Source organism: Lissotriton helveticus, chromosome 9 (genome assembly GCF_964261635.1).
Source record: "Lissotriton helveticus chromosome 9, aLisHel1.1, whole genome shotgun sequence".
Classification (NCBI taxonomy): Eukaryota; Metazoa; Chordata; class Amphibia; order Caudata; family Salamandridae; genus Lissotriton; species Lissotriton helveticus.
The window spans coordinates 499,186,029-499,202,508 of record NC_136070.1 but is presented as its reverse complement, the minus strand read 5'-3'; the positions used below and the strand labels follow the sequence as shown (position 1 = coordinate 499,202,508).

The following is a 16,480-nucleotide window of genomic DNA, read 5'->3' as shown; positions in this document are numbered from 1 at the left end:
GATAGTACCTCCGTTAAGGCTTTAAGGACAAAAGACTTCTGCTGTGTTTTGGGGGTATATATAGAGGCTATTGTGATATGTGTTCTCCCATAGAATTCTAATTGTGAGGAAGCACCCATGTATTTCAGCTAGAGTGACCATCACTTCCCAGGGAAATTTGCTCTAACCAGAATTGCTACCCGTTCTTCTTAGCTGGGTCAGTGGACAATATTTGGTGTGGAACACAGCGTGTTTGCATGCGCACTATTTCTCATGAGAGGAGATGTGTCTCCTGCAATAAGCAGATAACCCCACCCGAATTCTCTAACAGGGAGAGGATTGCAGACCATTCACCGGATTGTTCAGACCTCTAACATTGAGGCTTACAACCTTTAAATCCCTACCTATACTGTGATATCAGGGTTGGTGAGCTACATGGTGCGCATTCCTCCTCCAAGGCATCAATAGACCGTATTGGGCTAACTTTAGCATCAATGAGTGAGTGTAAGGACCTTTAGTGACTGGTGCGGCTAAAAAAAACAACAACAAAAAAACAACAGCAAAAAACACAATTAATACCCCATATCCCAAAACATATAAAACATAAGGCGACCAAATTTTGTCTGCATAGGGAGACCCATAGGGGTCATGGTAAGGGGGGGAAGATGTTCATGACTCAGCTCCCAACCTCCGCCAGCTGATGAGGTTGCGTCCACCATCGGGAGCCTCAAGCCGATTTTAGTGGGTCCCCCCGGCTCCACCTCGTGTAAACCATCTTGGCGTATGCTACAAAGTTATTTCAGGGGGAAGTCGGTCGATCCGGCAAGTGGGACATCAAGGTGATCACCGCCTCCCTTTCTTTAGCAATCTCTGGATGATCTGGTTTAAGCTTGGAGTTTGGCATTCCGACCTGGTGCCATTGTGAAAATGTATGCGAAGAGCTCTCGGGAGCCGCCATGATGATCAGCTGCAGAGGAGTCCGTTAACCCCAGCACTTCATGTGCCTCCTTTCGGGAGCAAAGTTGCCTCAGTCGCCCCAGGTATTTGAAAATGATTCTAAAAGGGTGCCCTCAAGAATGTGAGATTCCTTGCTCTCGGAGATGGGTGGTTATAGCACGAAATGCTCATCTCTTCACCAAGGTTGATGCCGCTAGGTCCTAGAAAAAGTTGGGATTTTGAAATTGGATAGGCTGGGTCTCGCGTGCTCTACGAATGATCTTCTCTTTCAGCTGGAAATCATGGACACATACAAGTATGTTTGGTGGTGGAGCCTTATTCCCACTTGGAAGGACCACCTGATGTACCAGTTCCAACTGAATATCTTTGGTAAGATCGCTGCCCAGGACGTTGTGGAAAAGAGCGAGGACATAGGCCCTGAGATAGACTCCTTCGGCCTGCCAAGGCACGCCCCTAATACGTACATTATTTCGCCCGGAGCAGTTCTCAAGGTCCTCAGCATGAGCCTGCAAGTCTATGTGCTCTTCCTGTAGAATGATAAGCTCCTGTTGCATCACAGCAATCTCCTCGTCTCTGCTGGCGTCATGCTCCTCTAAGGTCGCCACTCGCTCCCCCACCCCTTCTAGATCGCACTTGATCGCCTTCAGATCGGTGGAGAGTTGGCCTTTAATTTCTTGGAGATCTTCCTTGACAGACGTAAACAGCGCTGTCATAAATGCTTTGGTTGCCGGGCCATCAGCACCTTCAGCCACATCTTGCTGGCCCTCATCACTGGGTGGCCCTCTCGCTGGGCAGCTCACCTCAGATTGCTTCTGCAACATATCCTTCACTGATCAATCTTTCTTTGCATGCTCTCTGGGCATGGCAATGACTGGTACCTCATAGTACTCCTTCTCGTGGTTGAGCGCCTGTGGGGTCTCGCAAACGTTTGATCCTTCGCTAGGTCTTAATGCGCCTGTCACTCTCCTCAGTGCCCCCAGGCACTTGAGGTGGTCCCTCAGTTCAGACCCCTGGGATCACTTGGGGCTGCATTGCGATAGAATGTTTCATCCAGGGTCGGTCACCTGTAGCGCTCTGCTCCTTCACTCTGTGGTCTTGGCCAAGGGATTGATTAGTGCATGTTGCCCATACCTAATAAGAAAGTGCCTTCGGTGTGTGCTCTCATGCCCCTTCCACCACCCTTTTCTCCCAATGTCCGGATTCTCAGACCTCGCTTCTCCCTGCCACCAGCACAGTATAAACTTCTTTGCAGACTTACTATGGAGGGGCGCAGGATTTTGTGGGGCCACAATTTTCTCCTGGGGAAGATCGCCTGTGACATTGGGGATCTATCTGGAGCTGTGCACGTGCTTCTAGTTCGCAGGGAGGCTTATTCAAAATGGCGATGTGTAAGTCACTTCGGCCCCTTTTGTGTTATGCGAGTCCTCGGGGCAGTCGCTGGGCAGTATTCCCACCAGTCCAGGCTTACATCCACTGCACTCAAGTGTATTTGGACAGTGTTTATTTAAATCAGTGGAACAACGCAACCCAACGAGGTTCGGAGCTCTCGGTGTAATCAAGGAGCCGAGAGCTCTGAAACGTGTTGGGTAGCAATGTTGCACTGAATTAAATAAAACACGCTCAAAATAAATTTGAGATGCGTTGTGGTTTTTTTCAGTTTCGGCCAATACATCCAAAACAGAAGATTTTTGCAAGAGTTGGGATATATATATATATATATATATATATATATATATATATATATATATATATATATATATATATTACCTGTGAATTTGTGAACGCATGGCTCTTGTAACTTTGTAAATTAATTTTAAAAGCTTTAAAAAAGTTGAGTTTTTTAAAGTTTATATTTCTTTAAAAAAAATTAAAAACCGGCAGTTTCAACAAACTATAACCACAGGCGGAATCTATTTCAACTGCAGCAAAAGACCTGTCGCACTGAAAGGTCCACTGTCTTGCTGCTCAATGCATCTCATCTCAAAGCAAGCTCCATGCCAACACCTCCTAGGCAAGTCCTGCTGTACCCCTTTCCCCCTTTCATAAGGGAAGGCTCAATACACAAGGTGTACTTAATCACAGTGTTGACTCCATTGGCCTGGAGGCAGGAAAGAATCACTGCTTCAAGGTGAGCTGCCCTCCGTACATATTTGAGAAGGAAATCCTTTCAGGATTTTCCTGCACAGAATTACGCCATATAGCAAAATATGTGAAATCGTGAAACGCTGCATATTTTGTCTGTAATTAGCCATGCTCAAGAAATTGAACAAAAGTAGAAAAAAGTAGTCTCCCAGACATGCTAATGTAAGAGTCTGAGACTATTTACTGGAATCGGTCTTTCTGAGACTCGTTTCCAGGATGGCATGCTCTTAAACTCCGTGCCAGAGACAGAGTTGATTAGATTGGCTTCACTGCTGGAGAGTCTTGCTGCTGAAATGAGAGCCTCTGAGACTTGCTATCTGAGTGAGCGGTTCTGAGACATGCAGCAAGAGTTGAGGGTCTTTGAGACTTGTTGCCAGGGTGAGAGTCACTGTGACTCCTAGCCGGAGTTAATTTAGAATTGCTTCTGGAGAGTCTTGCTACAGTGAGGGCCAATGATGTTTGATGTCTCATTGGTAGTCTCTAAGTTTGCTAATATACTTTTCTTTTTTTTTTTGTGTAGAGTTTTATATATTGCGAACTAGAACCGAACCGAATCAGTTATCAGAGCGCTTTACATAGCACCAGTTACGTTACATGAGGACACACTTTCATTTTAGGCACAGGGAGATTAAGTGATTTGCCCAGAATCACAGGGGGTTTTTGGCGTCGTTACCGAGACTCGAACCCAGATCCGAGGTCGAGCGCCTTAGCCGTTAGGCCAACCCCTCTCCCCTACTTAGTTTTTAGGCTTGTTGCTGCTGTGTTTCCGGCTTTTATCAATGAAATCCATATCGAGTCCTGTGGCACAGACAGCACAGGACCACTTCTTGGCATATTCTTCGCACCTAGAGGATCTGGCGTAGAAAGAAGAAAAAGAGATGGGTGAAATACTTGAATTAATCTCAGCTACTGGTTATTATTCAGGACCTGTTCCAGTCCATTTAATGTGCCTACTGCACCACTCTAGCCAGGGATCAGTTGTACACAAATCAACCTTGGTCCTGCTGTAGTTGGAACAGTCAAGACCAACCTGCTGTTCTAGGTCACCTCACACAAGAGCACAAACAGCATATCCATAGCCTTTTAGTATTTTGTCAGTGAGGTGTAACTTGAGCCAATAGAGGGAGGGTGAAAGATAGGTGGGGAGAGTGAGTTGGAATGAATATGGATGAAAGAAAATAAATAAGAACATAAATGGAAAAGTGGCTAACCTTAGATTGGGAGTTTTCTGCCATTGTCTCATGTTCCATTATCCCAGTGACACCTTTCAAACGCTCACAAGTGTCCACTTCTTTGACCATGCTTGCACAAGTAGGGTCTCTCCAGAGCACACCCCCAGGAATGCTAGGGTTAGTCGCAGAGCGCAAATAGCATAGGCCAACCTGCCCTGGGACCACAAAATTTGAGCCAATTTAGACCACTTCCTTGTAGTATCCCCAAAGAAGGCCAAAAAAGGTATGAGGTTTCAATAAATGACCTCAACATTTGTGTTGTTGCAATCGGAGAGAGAGTGGCTAAATGGGCAGGTACATAGGATTAGAAGTTTACCTGCCAGCTCCATAATCTGTCCTCTTGAGCTGCTTTTTATCGAGTGCCAGTGTTGATCCTTCAGTATTCTGGCTAGGGCTTCTCCCTCGAACCCTTGTCTTCTTCCTCCCACAAAGCCCTAAGCTTCTATGGAAATCAGTGTGTGCCAGACTGATAGTTATCTATATTTCATTCCTTTAATTTCTTCTGTCTATTGTCAGCTTTGCACGTATCTACTGGAGAGGGAGACCTAGGAAGATTTTAACAATGGAAAATGGCAAAGAAACTGCACTGGGACAGAGTGTATGGGACTAGAGAAACTTTGACAAGGAGTCACAGTATGTTACAATATTCCAAACATAAAACACAAGAAGTATGAGCTAGACACAAAGCAAAACAGGGCGATAAGAGGGCAGTTATGTGTTAATTTGAAGACAGAGAACAAATACTTTGGAGCAGAAAAGCCACACTCTGGGGCATTCATGCCAAACAGCAATCGGAACAGCAATCGGAAGAGTCCCAAACACCGCAGTGTGAATGGACTGACACTGATGTAGTTGCAAGAGAAAAGGACTCTAAATGCAGAAACTGTTGCCAATGTTTAAATGGAGGGTGCAGGACCGGAACCACCCCCTGTGAGAACCTCACAAGGATAGCCTATGGCACTGCATGTATGGATCTTGTTTGGGTTCTCGCTCCCTTGTAAAGGGACGTGCAGAGATGAGTTGTGATGAATGGGGCATATGGTTCGAAAGCCAGCACTAAGCCCAGCAGAGCTATGTATGCTAGCATACCACGCGAGCATAGCATCCCTCCGAGCCACATTCTATTTTTATGAGGCAGCATCCAAACAAGCTCTCGGACGATTATTATTAATACACTTTCTAAGCCAAAAGGACTTTTGTGGCACAAATAAATGCAGCAGTAACAGTCCTAACAGCCAAACCCACGACACCGTAAATATACAGCATCTGAGCTTCTCAATAAAAGCACCATCTTTGGATTGCTTGATATAAAAAAAAAGAGCACGGTAGAAATGATTAAGAACTGTGTTCAGCACAATTAAATGTAAAATATTTCTTATTCATTGTGTGCAAAAAAGTAGTTGTTAAAATGTTGTGGTATTTCACGATAATTAATATAATAAGCCTTTAATTCTCTAATTTGCATAATAAAGATGTTTTGAAAATAATTTTTTAACACATGCCCCACCTTGTTTTATATTAGATAAAGACAAAAGAATGAACTTCAACATGTCTGCTTTGCAAAATGCACATTCTGCTTGTGTGAATAGCAGGAATTTTAAAAGTGATTTCGAAAGAGAGTTATGCTAGTGAGGTTTCACAGGATTTATCCAATGATTTATATAAAAAAAAGCAAGTTTCAGGAACAATTGTGTCCATTTTCAAAAAAATATATTCAGTTTATTTATTTTTTACTAAGTTTGGCATGTATTGTGTTTAAAGTAAACAACATGGCAGGCTGGTTTTGAATTCTAGCACCATCGTTCTTTCTGCATGGCAAATGAAAGTCCATTAGCAAAGAAGGGAGATTCTACGGGCACTCATTTATTCAGTGCTGGTTTTCACCTACAGGGGAGGTGCTCTGACATGAACTAAAGAAAGTGTCACTCAAGGATGGACTCCTTCGGATGCTGAGTAAGAATAGTGAGGCAAAATGCTGTCTCACCTTGAAATTAACTATTTCATTTACTTTTAATAAGTTCAAAAAGTCCTGGTTAACAGCAGACCTAAAAAGGTCATAGCTGGCAAGTCTTCTCATGCCATGAAATACCTTTAGTCGGTCCTAGCTTTTTAGCAGACAGACCATTGTATTTCGAGACCTGCAGTTTTATTTTTAGGTCAGGCTTTGAGACAGCTTTAGCTGTTTTCCTGCCTCACACTGGGGCTTTTGGCCAGCCTGCTCCATTCATTGTCCTATGCAGCTGTCATTCCCATTATGTTTCTTACCACCACTACATAGAGCAATGAGCAAAGGGGCAGCCCTCTTCATCCATTATACATCTTGCACTGTGACTGACAGTATTTTTCCTGATCACATGCACAGCTACTTCAAAGAGTACCCTTCGTTGCCAGTGCTACCTTGCATGGGCATCTGGGCCACTCCTTTCCTTTTTTTTTTAAATATTTTTTACTTTTTTTTGTGCTTATAACATATTACTACAAACAATAACAAAAAGACAGTGCAGGCCTGTCATGGTCAAACATAATTCGATTTCCAATGCTCGTTTAGCATTGTAGGCATTTTAAGTATGCACTCAAAAATTCCTGCCTGCATAGTATCGTTGTTAAAAAGCAAGGATTGGCTGAAGGTGTCTCACATGACCTGGGATCCCATGGCTGCTTCTAGAGGTATCTGAGCGCCTCACATTGTAGTATACAGTCACCTCTACAATAGCACGCATTGGGAATAATTGGTGAAGGCCCCTTCAATGTTGTTCGTTTGTCAGACAGTATTACTGTTTTCTGTTTGAGCTTGCAAAGTATTACAGTGAGTATTTCTTACTTAGATTCTCCCAACAGGTTTGTCCTTTCAGAAGGATACATCTGCTGTTGTTCCCTTCTATTGTAGACAAAGTTCAGAATTAACTATGAACAGCAAAGTGATGAGTTGACAAGTTTAGGAAAAGTGATCAGCTGACAGTGTACACAAAAGGCAGAACGGCATTGACTCATGCCGATGTGATCAGCGTGTAGGACAAAAGGGGAATGTATAATAATACTACTACCTCTTTTAGATCTTCTTTTTTTACTTCCTGTTTTTTTTCTTCTTTTCAGTATCCTACTGCTGCTAGTGGCCTGCCTAGCATCTTATTCCATATACCTCCTCCTTAGCATGTGCATTCAGACCGGTAAGTCAAGTGTTTGTTGTACCTCACTTGTACAGCTGTAACAGCGCCCAAGTTTCTTTACTGTAAAATAAACGTAATGTCTTTGTTCTAAAATAAACATCTTTGACTTTTATTTTACCTTTTTTTTTGTTAAGTTTAACCAAACTGAGATGTATTCACTTTGTAAATATCATTTTTTGCTGTAGACAACCTCTTGGGCAGATTTTGATAGCAAGTTGGTCGGACTTTTAACAGGGGCACAGATGGTTACGTGGGCTATATCAAGAAACACAATTGAGCCTGGGTATCCCCAATACTGCATGAAAGTAGTCCCTGCTGACTAGTTTGTTCCCGGAGACCCCTCTTTATTGCAGTTGAAAAGAAAGCGTTCATGGGGTCAGTTTTTCACTTAAGAGGGCAGTAGTTCTCCTTGTCTTGGTCTTATTTGCGTAGCTCTGTTTAAACCAGAAGGCCAACATATTCTCCCTTCATTGGTCTCTCCTTTAATTCATCACCCCAAAACCAGTAAAGAGCTTTCATCATTAGTGTAGGCACGAAAATCCCATGGGGCAGACACCCCCCGATTCAACAGCATGCAGTATCTCAATGAGAGGCAGGTCTCTTGTTACTACCGCTCCATCCTCTCCCCCACACTAGGTCAGTGCCCTCCCGACTGATGTGAGTCTGGTTACTTCACCTATATTGAGTAAGATGCCCAGGTGACTCGATGCTCGCTGCTGACTTCTACTGTGAGTTGAATGTCAGAAGTTTTAGTTTAGTAAGACCAAGTCAAATTTCAATCCACTAAGGCCAGTAAATTGAGTGCAATTACACTGAGTAATAGTGACATTTAAGTGCTTAGAATCACCAGAAGTGTGATATGCAGCTCTACATAAGAAAGAAATGTATATTAGCTATTCTGTGATCGCAGCGGCTCAAGCACTCCTGCAGGAAATGCATTACTTCACATAAATCTAAGGCGGCAGAAAACTGTGCCTCCATTTCTTTTAAGATAGTGTAATTTCCTGTGCTATGCTATGCCTCAGACATATCTCCATGTCATCACTGAAGCAAGCAAATCCTGTGGCTTCAGTGGCGACCAGGATGGGATGCAAACACAAGGGTACACAGCATGATGGATTTAGGTTGTACACATTGGTTCTTTTTCCATCCTAGTAGCCAGTTGAAGTGATGGGGTAAAAGTTAGTGCTGAACATAAGAATGCATGTATGTTATGTACGTAACTTTATTTGAAGAGGAGCTGCAATTAACTATATGTGTAACAGTTCCCAACTGTATTCTGTCATCTGAAGTAAGAGAACTCAGTTCCCAAAGTTTAACTTGTTCCTCTATTTTGGTTATTAGTGGTTGTGTCTTGTGTTTCTCGAATTGTTGGTCACCAAAACTGTCCCTGCACTCGCCCCCCTCCCCCCCTCCCTCCTCCAACCCACTGTAACAAAGATCAGGTTGAAGATTTACTTAGACTCAAACTCAAACATGAAAGCATTCAGCTCAGCGTTCTCTCAGCCAGCCCCCGACGATACATAACGTTGGTTCTTAACAATTCTGATTCAAAGAATAAATACTACAGTGGATCTTTTGAGGCATTTTTGGCCTCTGTTGTGTTTTTTTTTGTTCGCAGACTACAATAGTTTTAGATATCTCAGTATATAGTCGTGCAGATTAAGGTTCACTGCTAAGTTGATATGTCTTGTTCCAAGTCCTTCTGGTTAAAAAAGGTTTTTAACATGTGGGGTTGTCGTCTCTTTTAAATGTTCTCGAGTTCCACAGCTGTCATCGAGCGCTCTATTCTCATCCTCTCAATGCGATGCATGGTGCTCAACCAGTCCGTCCTTCTAATCTAAACTAAGAATGGATTCAATATTTGTAATTCTTCATTTCGATACTCGGGCTTTCTCGCATCACTAAACAGTCATTTGTGCATTATATAGCCCAAAACTTATAACGTCATTCATATGGGCATATTGCATTTGTCTTAGTGGAATTTTGTTTAATTTGGGGTGTTTCTCGACCTCTCGTGGCCTTTTTGTAGCAAATACATTCATTCTGACTTGAGAAACTTTTAAATTGCTTCACTCTAATGACCTCTTTTATCTCCAGATCCCTTTTAAGCCGACTGAAGGTGGTTAATCCATTAAGCTCCCATCTGCATGTTGCAAGTGCTGACAAGTCTCCGTGTCCATCTCTTTAGCTATTGATTGCACTTTAGTGAAGGACGTCAAGTGCCATCAAGTTGAAAAGCCCTCCTCTTTCAACGCACCTCTGATATCGTTTCTTGTGACTTCTCAGTTGCACTTTTTCCTCTGATCATTCTTCTGAAGTTGTTTCTCATTTAAAAAAAAATGCTGATGATACATTTCCAATTGGATGATTTGAAGTCTCTACACAATTGGTATTTTGGGGGTCTTTAGCACACTGTAAAGTTGTGCTTGTTCTTTGACTATGGCCTTCTCAGTTGCTAGTTGAATGCACAGGATAGGCACATTAGCTTTAAACTCCCTTGTAATCTTTATTACTGTTTTCTCCATTTCTCGTTACAGTCCTTACTTTGTATGAGACCACCACCCTGTTTCAAAATCCCAAACATTTTCCTAAAGAGAGAAAGTTGCTTTCACACACAGCCCAAACACTAGCTTGGGCGGAGCCTTAAAGTGACGTTGCACCCCTTCTGTGCAATTCCCCAAGAATATCTAGGATCTTTTTCCTCTCCATAGAGGACATACCCACGCCACTGTCTTTGTGCGCTGGACTGTTAAGCAAAACATTATCCAGCAATTCACTAGGACTTTACATAGTCTTCTAATGGAGAATTTAGTCTTGGGTGCGTATTAATATTATTCACTGCAAAAGTGGAACCTTGGATATCGTAAAATGCTGGAAAGATCAAAAAATACATTATTATTCAGCAAATTGAATAAGCCTAATTTCCCACAAATTATAGGAGACAAAATCGATTTTTAAGAATACAGGGGACAAACTGGAAAAAGATGCAAAAATAAAAATGTATCTGCATCAGTTAGGTTACAGACATCACTACTGAGGAATCCTTGGTGCTGTCACACTCACTCGATGCCTCCTTTTAAGTGACGAGTAGATACTCTGAACTCCTGAGCTCTGTACAAAGGGACATAGAAAACCATCAAAATAGAGCAGTCACAGTATTTGTTTGTGAAAACAGAATATATAATGCACCTCGTTCAACATTAGGCAGTTGCAAAGAGGGGCATTTTGGTTTGGAAGTATATTTGGGTTTGAAATCTCTTCACATTACAGCCAGAGCTGCCGAATGTGGAGCTGGGGAACCAGGGGCCATATGATTATTATTGGAAATAGTGATTATCTAATTGCGATTCCCTGAGATCGCAATTAGGTAATCGCTACTCCTAATGTATGACACTCCATGAGTTTCATTTAGTGATTCCCAGTGGGTCGCAAATCGACCTACCTCATAGATAATAATGAGGTAGGTCGCAATTTGTGACCCCTTAGGAAATCGCTGAAATCAAGTGGATGGTGGTCTGCTGGGGTCAGCAGACCACCATGTCCGTTTTGCTTTTAAATAAAGTAATATTTGTTTTTTAGAATGCAGCTCGTTTGCCTTAAAGAAAAAGGGATTGCTTTTAAAAAAGAAAAATGAAGTTTTCTTTTAGTTTTTTCAGAGCACTGTCTGCTCTGAAAAAACTTTTTTGGTACCATTTGCAAAACGGAAGAAGTCCCCTAGGGACCCCTCCCCATTTCCAAATGGGTTACCACCTACTTGAAGTATGTGGTAAAATGCGAATATTTAGCGATTGCATTTCTGTTGCTAAACACTCTTACATACTCCTGTGATTCTATATTAGGGAGGGATGCCCTAAATACACCCCTTCCTAATACCGAACAAGTATGTATTCGCAATTCCAAATTGTGATTCGGTAACATGTTACTGAATCGCAAATGGGAATTCATACATATTAAAAGTGGTCGCAAACGGCCCAATTAGTTTGCGACCGGTAAAATGAATGATAAATACGGGCCGAAGCTAAAGACTTGGCGCCGACTAATCTGCTTGTAGCACATCACTTAATCTCCCCAGCCTACAAAAAAATGAATGGTGTCCTTGTGTCATGTAAATGGTGCTCATATAAACCACTCCAACATCTTTGGGTAGAATTAGCGCTATATAACACTGCACAAAAAAAGCATATTTTGCTGTGCAGATTTGTAAGAAGCTAAAGAAATTATTTCCAAATGACTGTTTCTGGTTGCTAAAACGTGGTCATCATATCCATCTAGTAATGTGGTTGTAGCAGGTGCCAGCTATTTTGTTTTGGTGTTTGCTCGTGATAAAGCTTGTAGCATGCATTAAAATAATATTTCATGGAAAAACAATTATTTTTAACTCTGGCTAAAGTGGAAACTATTAACTTATTCATAAAACAGGTCTCAAAAGCCATGACCATTGTTAAATCATTCTGTCCGATTATTCATTTTTACCTTGTTCAGGATGGTTTGCTCCATCAGAAATGGCTGGAGAACTGTAATATTCGATTGAATTACCTTAACCGTTGATGGGTACAGTAAGAATTATTTGCTCATGTACCAAAGGGGGAGGGGGGGTGGTCACTCTTTAGACAGTGCTTTTCTTTAAACACATTTCTTTAAGAAAATATACATTTGCCACGATTTACTCCCATTCTCCACTTCCACCGTACACCATGTATTGCAGATCAAGCCGGTGAAAACAGATAATAGTGTGCAAATATCTATGTTGCACACTTTCACGCAGACAGTTTACACAAGCCATACGCACAAAAAGTGTGCATAAGGCACTCAATTTCGTCCTGAAACTAGCCAATAGTCAAATCAAAGAGGACAATTTAGACACACGAATAGACCCTGATGTCCAAAGCATTTATTGTGGGTGCTCACCAGCAGGTGACTATTAATAATATTTAGATGTGTGTCCAGGACTGGAAAAACTATTTATGTACCATTGCATTAAGTAGTCATATGTTTTGCAATTCGTCAGCTTAATCACAGTTGTATTCAATCCTTGATTCATAGCACAAATTCTCAAATCCCAGTTGAATTATAGTTTCCATAATGATTAAATTGGTAATACATTTCCTCGCATTTTACTTCAGTGCAAATCTTGACATGTATTTTGCTTCATTTAGAGCTTATTGGCAGTCATTGCATTACTGACTTCAAGGCAGTTCCATTTTCATCTGATGACACTTCAGAACCTGATTAATAACAGTATTTTCAACAAGGAATATCTCCTTTGTTGCAGAACCACGAGCTTTTAGAAACTAGTTACCACTAGTTGAAGTAAAAAAAACATAGCCCCTCGTTCTAACTTGGGGTGTAGGTGGATACTGTCTGGCGCAAAAAAAAACCACCGGGTAGCCATATTGTTAACTCCCAGTGGCGGGTTTAGCATTTGATTCCAGGTTTAAAATTAGAAAATGGAGAATAACTTGAGGAACTGGTGTTAACAACACATATTACTGCGTGCTATTCCACTTTGTATGTCATTTTTGGCACACATTTTACTGCAGGTAATTACTGAACTAATTTGTGTGGGCTGAAATCATGGATTGAAGTGGAATTTGCTCACTGCTAAGCATTTGAAATTGGTCCGAAATTCTGTTTGCTACCGATTTCAAGTTTACCACAGACCTCTGAATGATCTTGATAACGTTATTCCTTGATATTACAGTACGTTGGAGCATAGAGGGCTCGAAGGGCCTTAATGATGGCACTTGCTAAAGGAACATTCAGAAAATTGCTAACGGAACATTCAGAAATGATTGGAAAACACTCGAATGCATGGGTCACATATAAAGCACCTTCTGGTAACGATTCTCGAACAACATGTCACACTACAAAAATAAAACGATTAAGTCTGATTTGGGATTTCCCATTTAGGATTAAGCAATGTCCACTGGGCATACTCCCTGAAAGCACAAAAAATAAATTAAGCTGGCGCTTCATGGTACTGGATCTTACAGTGGCAAAAAGACTCATTGCTATATGCTGGCTGATTGCTAGACCTCCCCAGCTGCAAGACTGGAGGAAAGACCTGATAGATGGACGGGAGCAGAGGAAGCACATATACGCAAGATTTATTTATTTATTGAAGTTTTGTATAGCGCTAGCTGGACCCGAAGGTATCAGAGCGCTTCACAGCAAATACAGATATGCAGTAATGAGAATAAGCAAGACCGGAATCAAGAACAACAAGCAGGAAATAGAGTCAATAAGACAGTCATAGGGACTATGACCGTCAGGCGTGGGGGCCTCCTTAGGCACCAGAGTGTTCAAGGAAGAGGGCTTTGAGTAGCGATTTGAATTGCGGGAAGCAGACAGTCATTCTGATGTGGGGGGGATGGCGTTCCAGATCCTGGGGGTATTCCCCGCAAAGGATTTATTTGAGGTTTTGCGTTTCTGTGATTTCAGAGGGATGAGTAGTAGTGTGTTTGAGCTTCTGAGGTTCCTGGAAGCAGCCTGGCGGAGTTTGTGCAGAGGAGAGCTTGAATGTAGCGGCCTCTTCGAAAGCCGGATTAAATAACCGCGAGGTCTGACAAATGTGGTGATGCCGGTTGATGTAGCAGCTGTTCAACCCACGCTGCTTACGAGTCTTAGACCGAGTACATAGAATAACAATATAATCCATATAAACATACCAAGACAGATTCAGAGTGGCGATATCAGAAAATACTTTTCATGCGCTTTGACCTTCGGAGCCCACCTATGTTGAGTCCAATATTCACCTGCCCCACCCAACTCCCGCCTTCCCCTTCCTGCACTTGTCCTGATGAAGACCCCGTTAAAGGATCTAACGTAACCTACGGCCAGGGGTCGAAACGTCGACGGCTCTTTCTTCTTCTTTGGACTTCCGGCACATGCCCCAGATTACTCTGAACTATGTGTGTGGCCGTGAAATGTTCCTAGCTTAACAGTTTTCAATGTATGCCCTAACTGTCTAGGCCTTGTATTTGAGTTGTCTCGAATTTGATTCAAAACTGTTATTATTCACTTTCTTTATGACTGTATTTATCCCTCTGTGACTTTACACCGCCCTGAGCACACCCTTCCCTACCCAACTGGGGCTCATTATTAAATGTAAATATGATTGTTCTATCATAGTGAAAATCTGGTATTGTTAAATAAAGGACAATACCTTCCATAAGTATTTTTGATTGATGTTCCTTTTTTGAGTTCAATTCGATTATAAATTGTATCAGTGTGTGTTGTACACAACACGGTTTCCTTTTGAGTTTGGAGGCCAGGTATTCCGGTTTGCCTGTATGCAGGGCTTTATGTGTGAGGCAAGCTGTGCGGAAGTTGGCTCGTTGGTCAATCGGGAGCCATTTTAGTTCTTTGAGTGCTGGAGCGATGTGGTCAAATTTCTTAGTTCCTGTGACCATTCTTGCTGCTGTGTTGAGGGTGGAGGTGAGAGGTCCTAGGTGCGCCTTGGCAGTTCCAGTCAGCACTGCGATGCCATAGTCAATTCTGGAGAGCACAAGTGCCTGCGTGGCCTGTTTCAGGTCTTTGGGTGGGAGGAAGGGTTTGATTTTGTATAGGAGTTTTAGGTTCAGGAACGCGCTTTTGGCGGTTTTAGAGATGTGTTTGTTCATGTCCAGTTTGGGATCGAGAGTGATTCCTAGTGATTTAGCGGAATCTGTTGGCGTTAGAGAGACGTTGAGGGCATTTAAGGCTTTGAGCCATTCCACTATTTGTGGGTTTTCATCTTTGTTCGAAATTAGGAGAACTTCTGTTTTTTCTTCATTCAGTTTGAGGTGATTGGCTGCGAGCCACTGTTGGACCTCCACGAGTGTCGCATTAAGTCTGTGAATGTCTGCGATCGAAGTGGTTTTCAAATAGAGTTGTGTGTCGTCCGCGTAAAGGTGGAAGGGGATGTTGGAGTTCCTTAGAAGTGAGGTGAGGGGTTCCATGTAGATGTTGAAGAGTTGTGGCGAGAGTACTGACCCTTGAGGGACTCCTCTACTGATGGGGAGGGGGTCAGATTCGAAGTTGTTGATCTTTATTTTTTGAGTGCGGTTGTTCATAAAAGAGAACCATTTTAAGACTGTCTTTTCGATGCCCGCACTCTCTCGGTGGGCGTTGAGTAGGAGGGTATGATCCACTGTGTCGAACGCAGCCGAGAGGTCGAGGAGGATGAGAAGGCTACATTGGTTGGAGTCGAGTGACATGTGCAGATCATCCAGGACATTTAGGATTGCGGTTTCAGTACTGCAGCCTTTCCTGAACCCTGATTGGTGTTGGTCCAATAGATTAGAATCCTTAAGATGTTGGGTTAATTGTGAAAGCACGCATCTTTCAAGAATTTTGGCTAGGAACGGAAGGTTCGAGACCGGTCTAAAGTTGTTCAAGTCAGTGAGATCCAGGCCAGGTTTTTTCAGAAGTGGTGTGACTTGACCTAGTTTAAGGCAGTCCGGTATGAAACCCTCGTTCAAGGAGCTGTTGATGATCTTGGCCCAGTATAGGGGCTAGAATGCTCTTCAATTCCTTTGTCAGTCTCGAGGGAAGTTGATCGAGGGAGTGAGATGAGGGTTTAGCGGCGGCGATAAGATTGCTTATCATTTCTTCCTTAATCAGCTGGAAGGATGCCCAGAGGATAGATGGGGTTACTGGAGGGTTGCGGTTGGGTGCAGGGCTCGTGCTGAATGAGCGATCAATTTTGGCGATTTTTTTCATTGAAAAAGCTTGCAAAGTTTTCGCATTGGGTCTTGGATGCTAGATGCGCAGAGATAAGAAATTGACGGATTACCTTCTCCCTTGGGGGGTTATGATGCAGACCCTGACTGGGACTATGGAGGATGGTACTCCTGGGTGACCTCGATAGGCCTGGGGAGACGTAGACCACACCAAACATGGGGCCGGTGGGATGAACCGCTGAAATTACGGTTACAACTGTCATGGTGACTGTCCCAAGTCGTGTTGACACATCAGGGACTGACAAGTACACCTGATATTTTCCCTCTGTGGGCGACC

At 42.7% G+C, this 16,480-nt stretch overlaps 1 protein-coding gene across 1 annotated transcript in view; it reads left to right on the top strand.

Moving 5' to 3' along the window:
* SLC38A6 (solute carrier family 38 member 6) overlaps positions 1-16,480 on the top strand; it is a 459,688-nt gene that overhangs the window by 71,787 nt on the left and 371,421 nt on the right. The window contains exon 3 of the mRNA XM_078660337.1: positions 7,404-7,477. Within this exon, the coding sequence (XP_078516463.1) occupies positions 7,404-7,477 (74 nt within the window). The remainder of the gene's footprint in view (positions 1-7,403; positions 7,478-16,480) is intronic.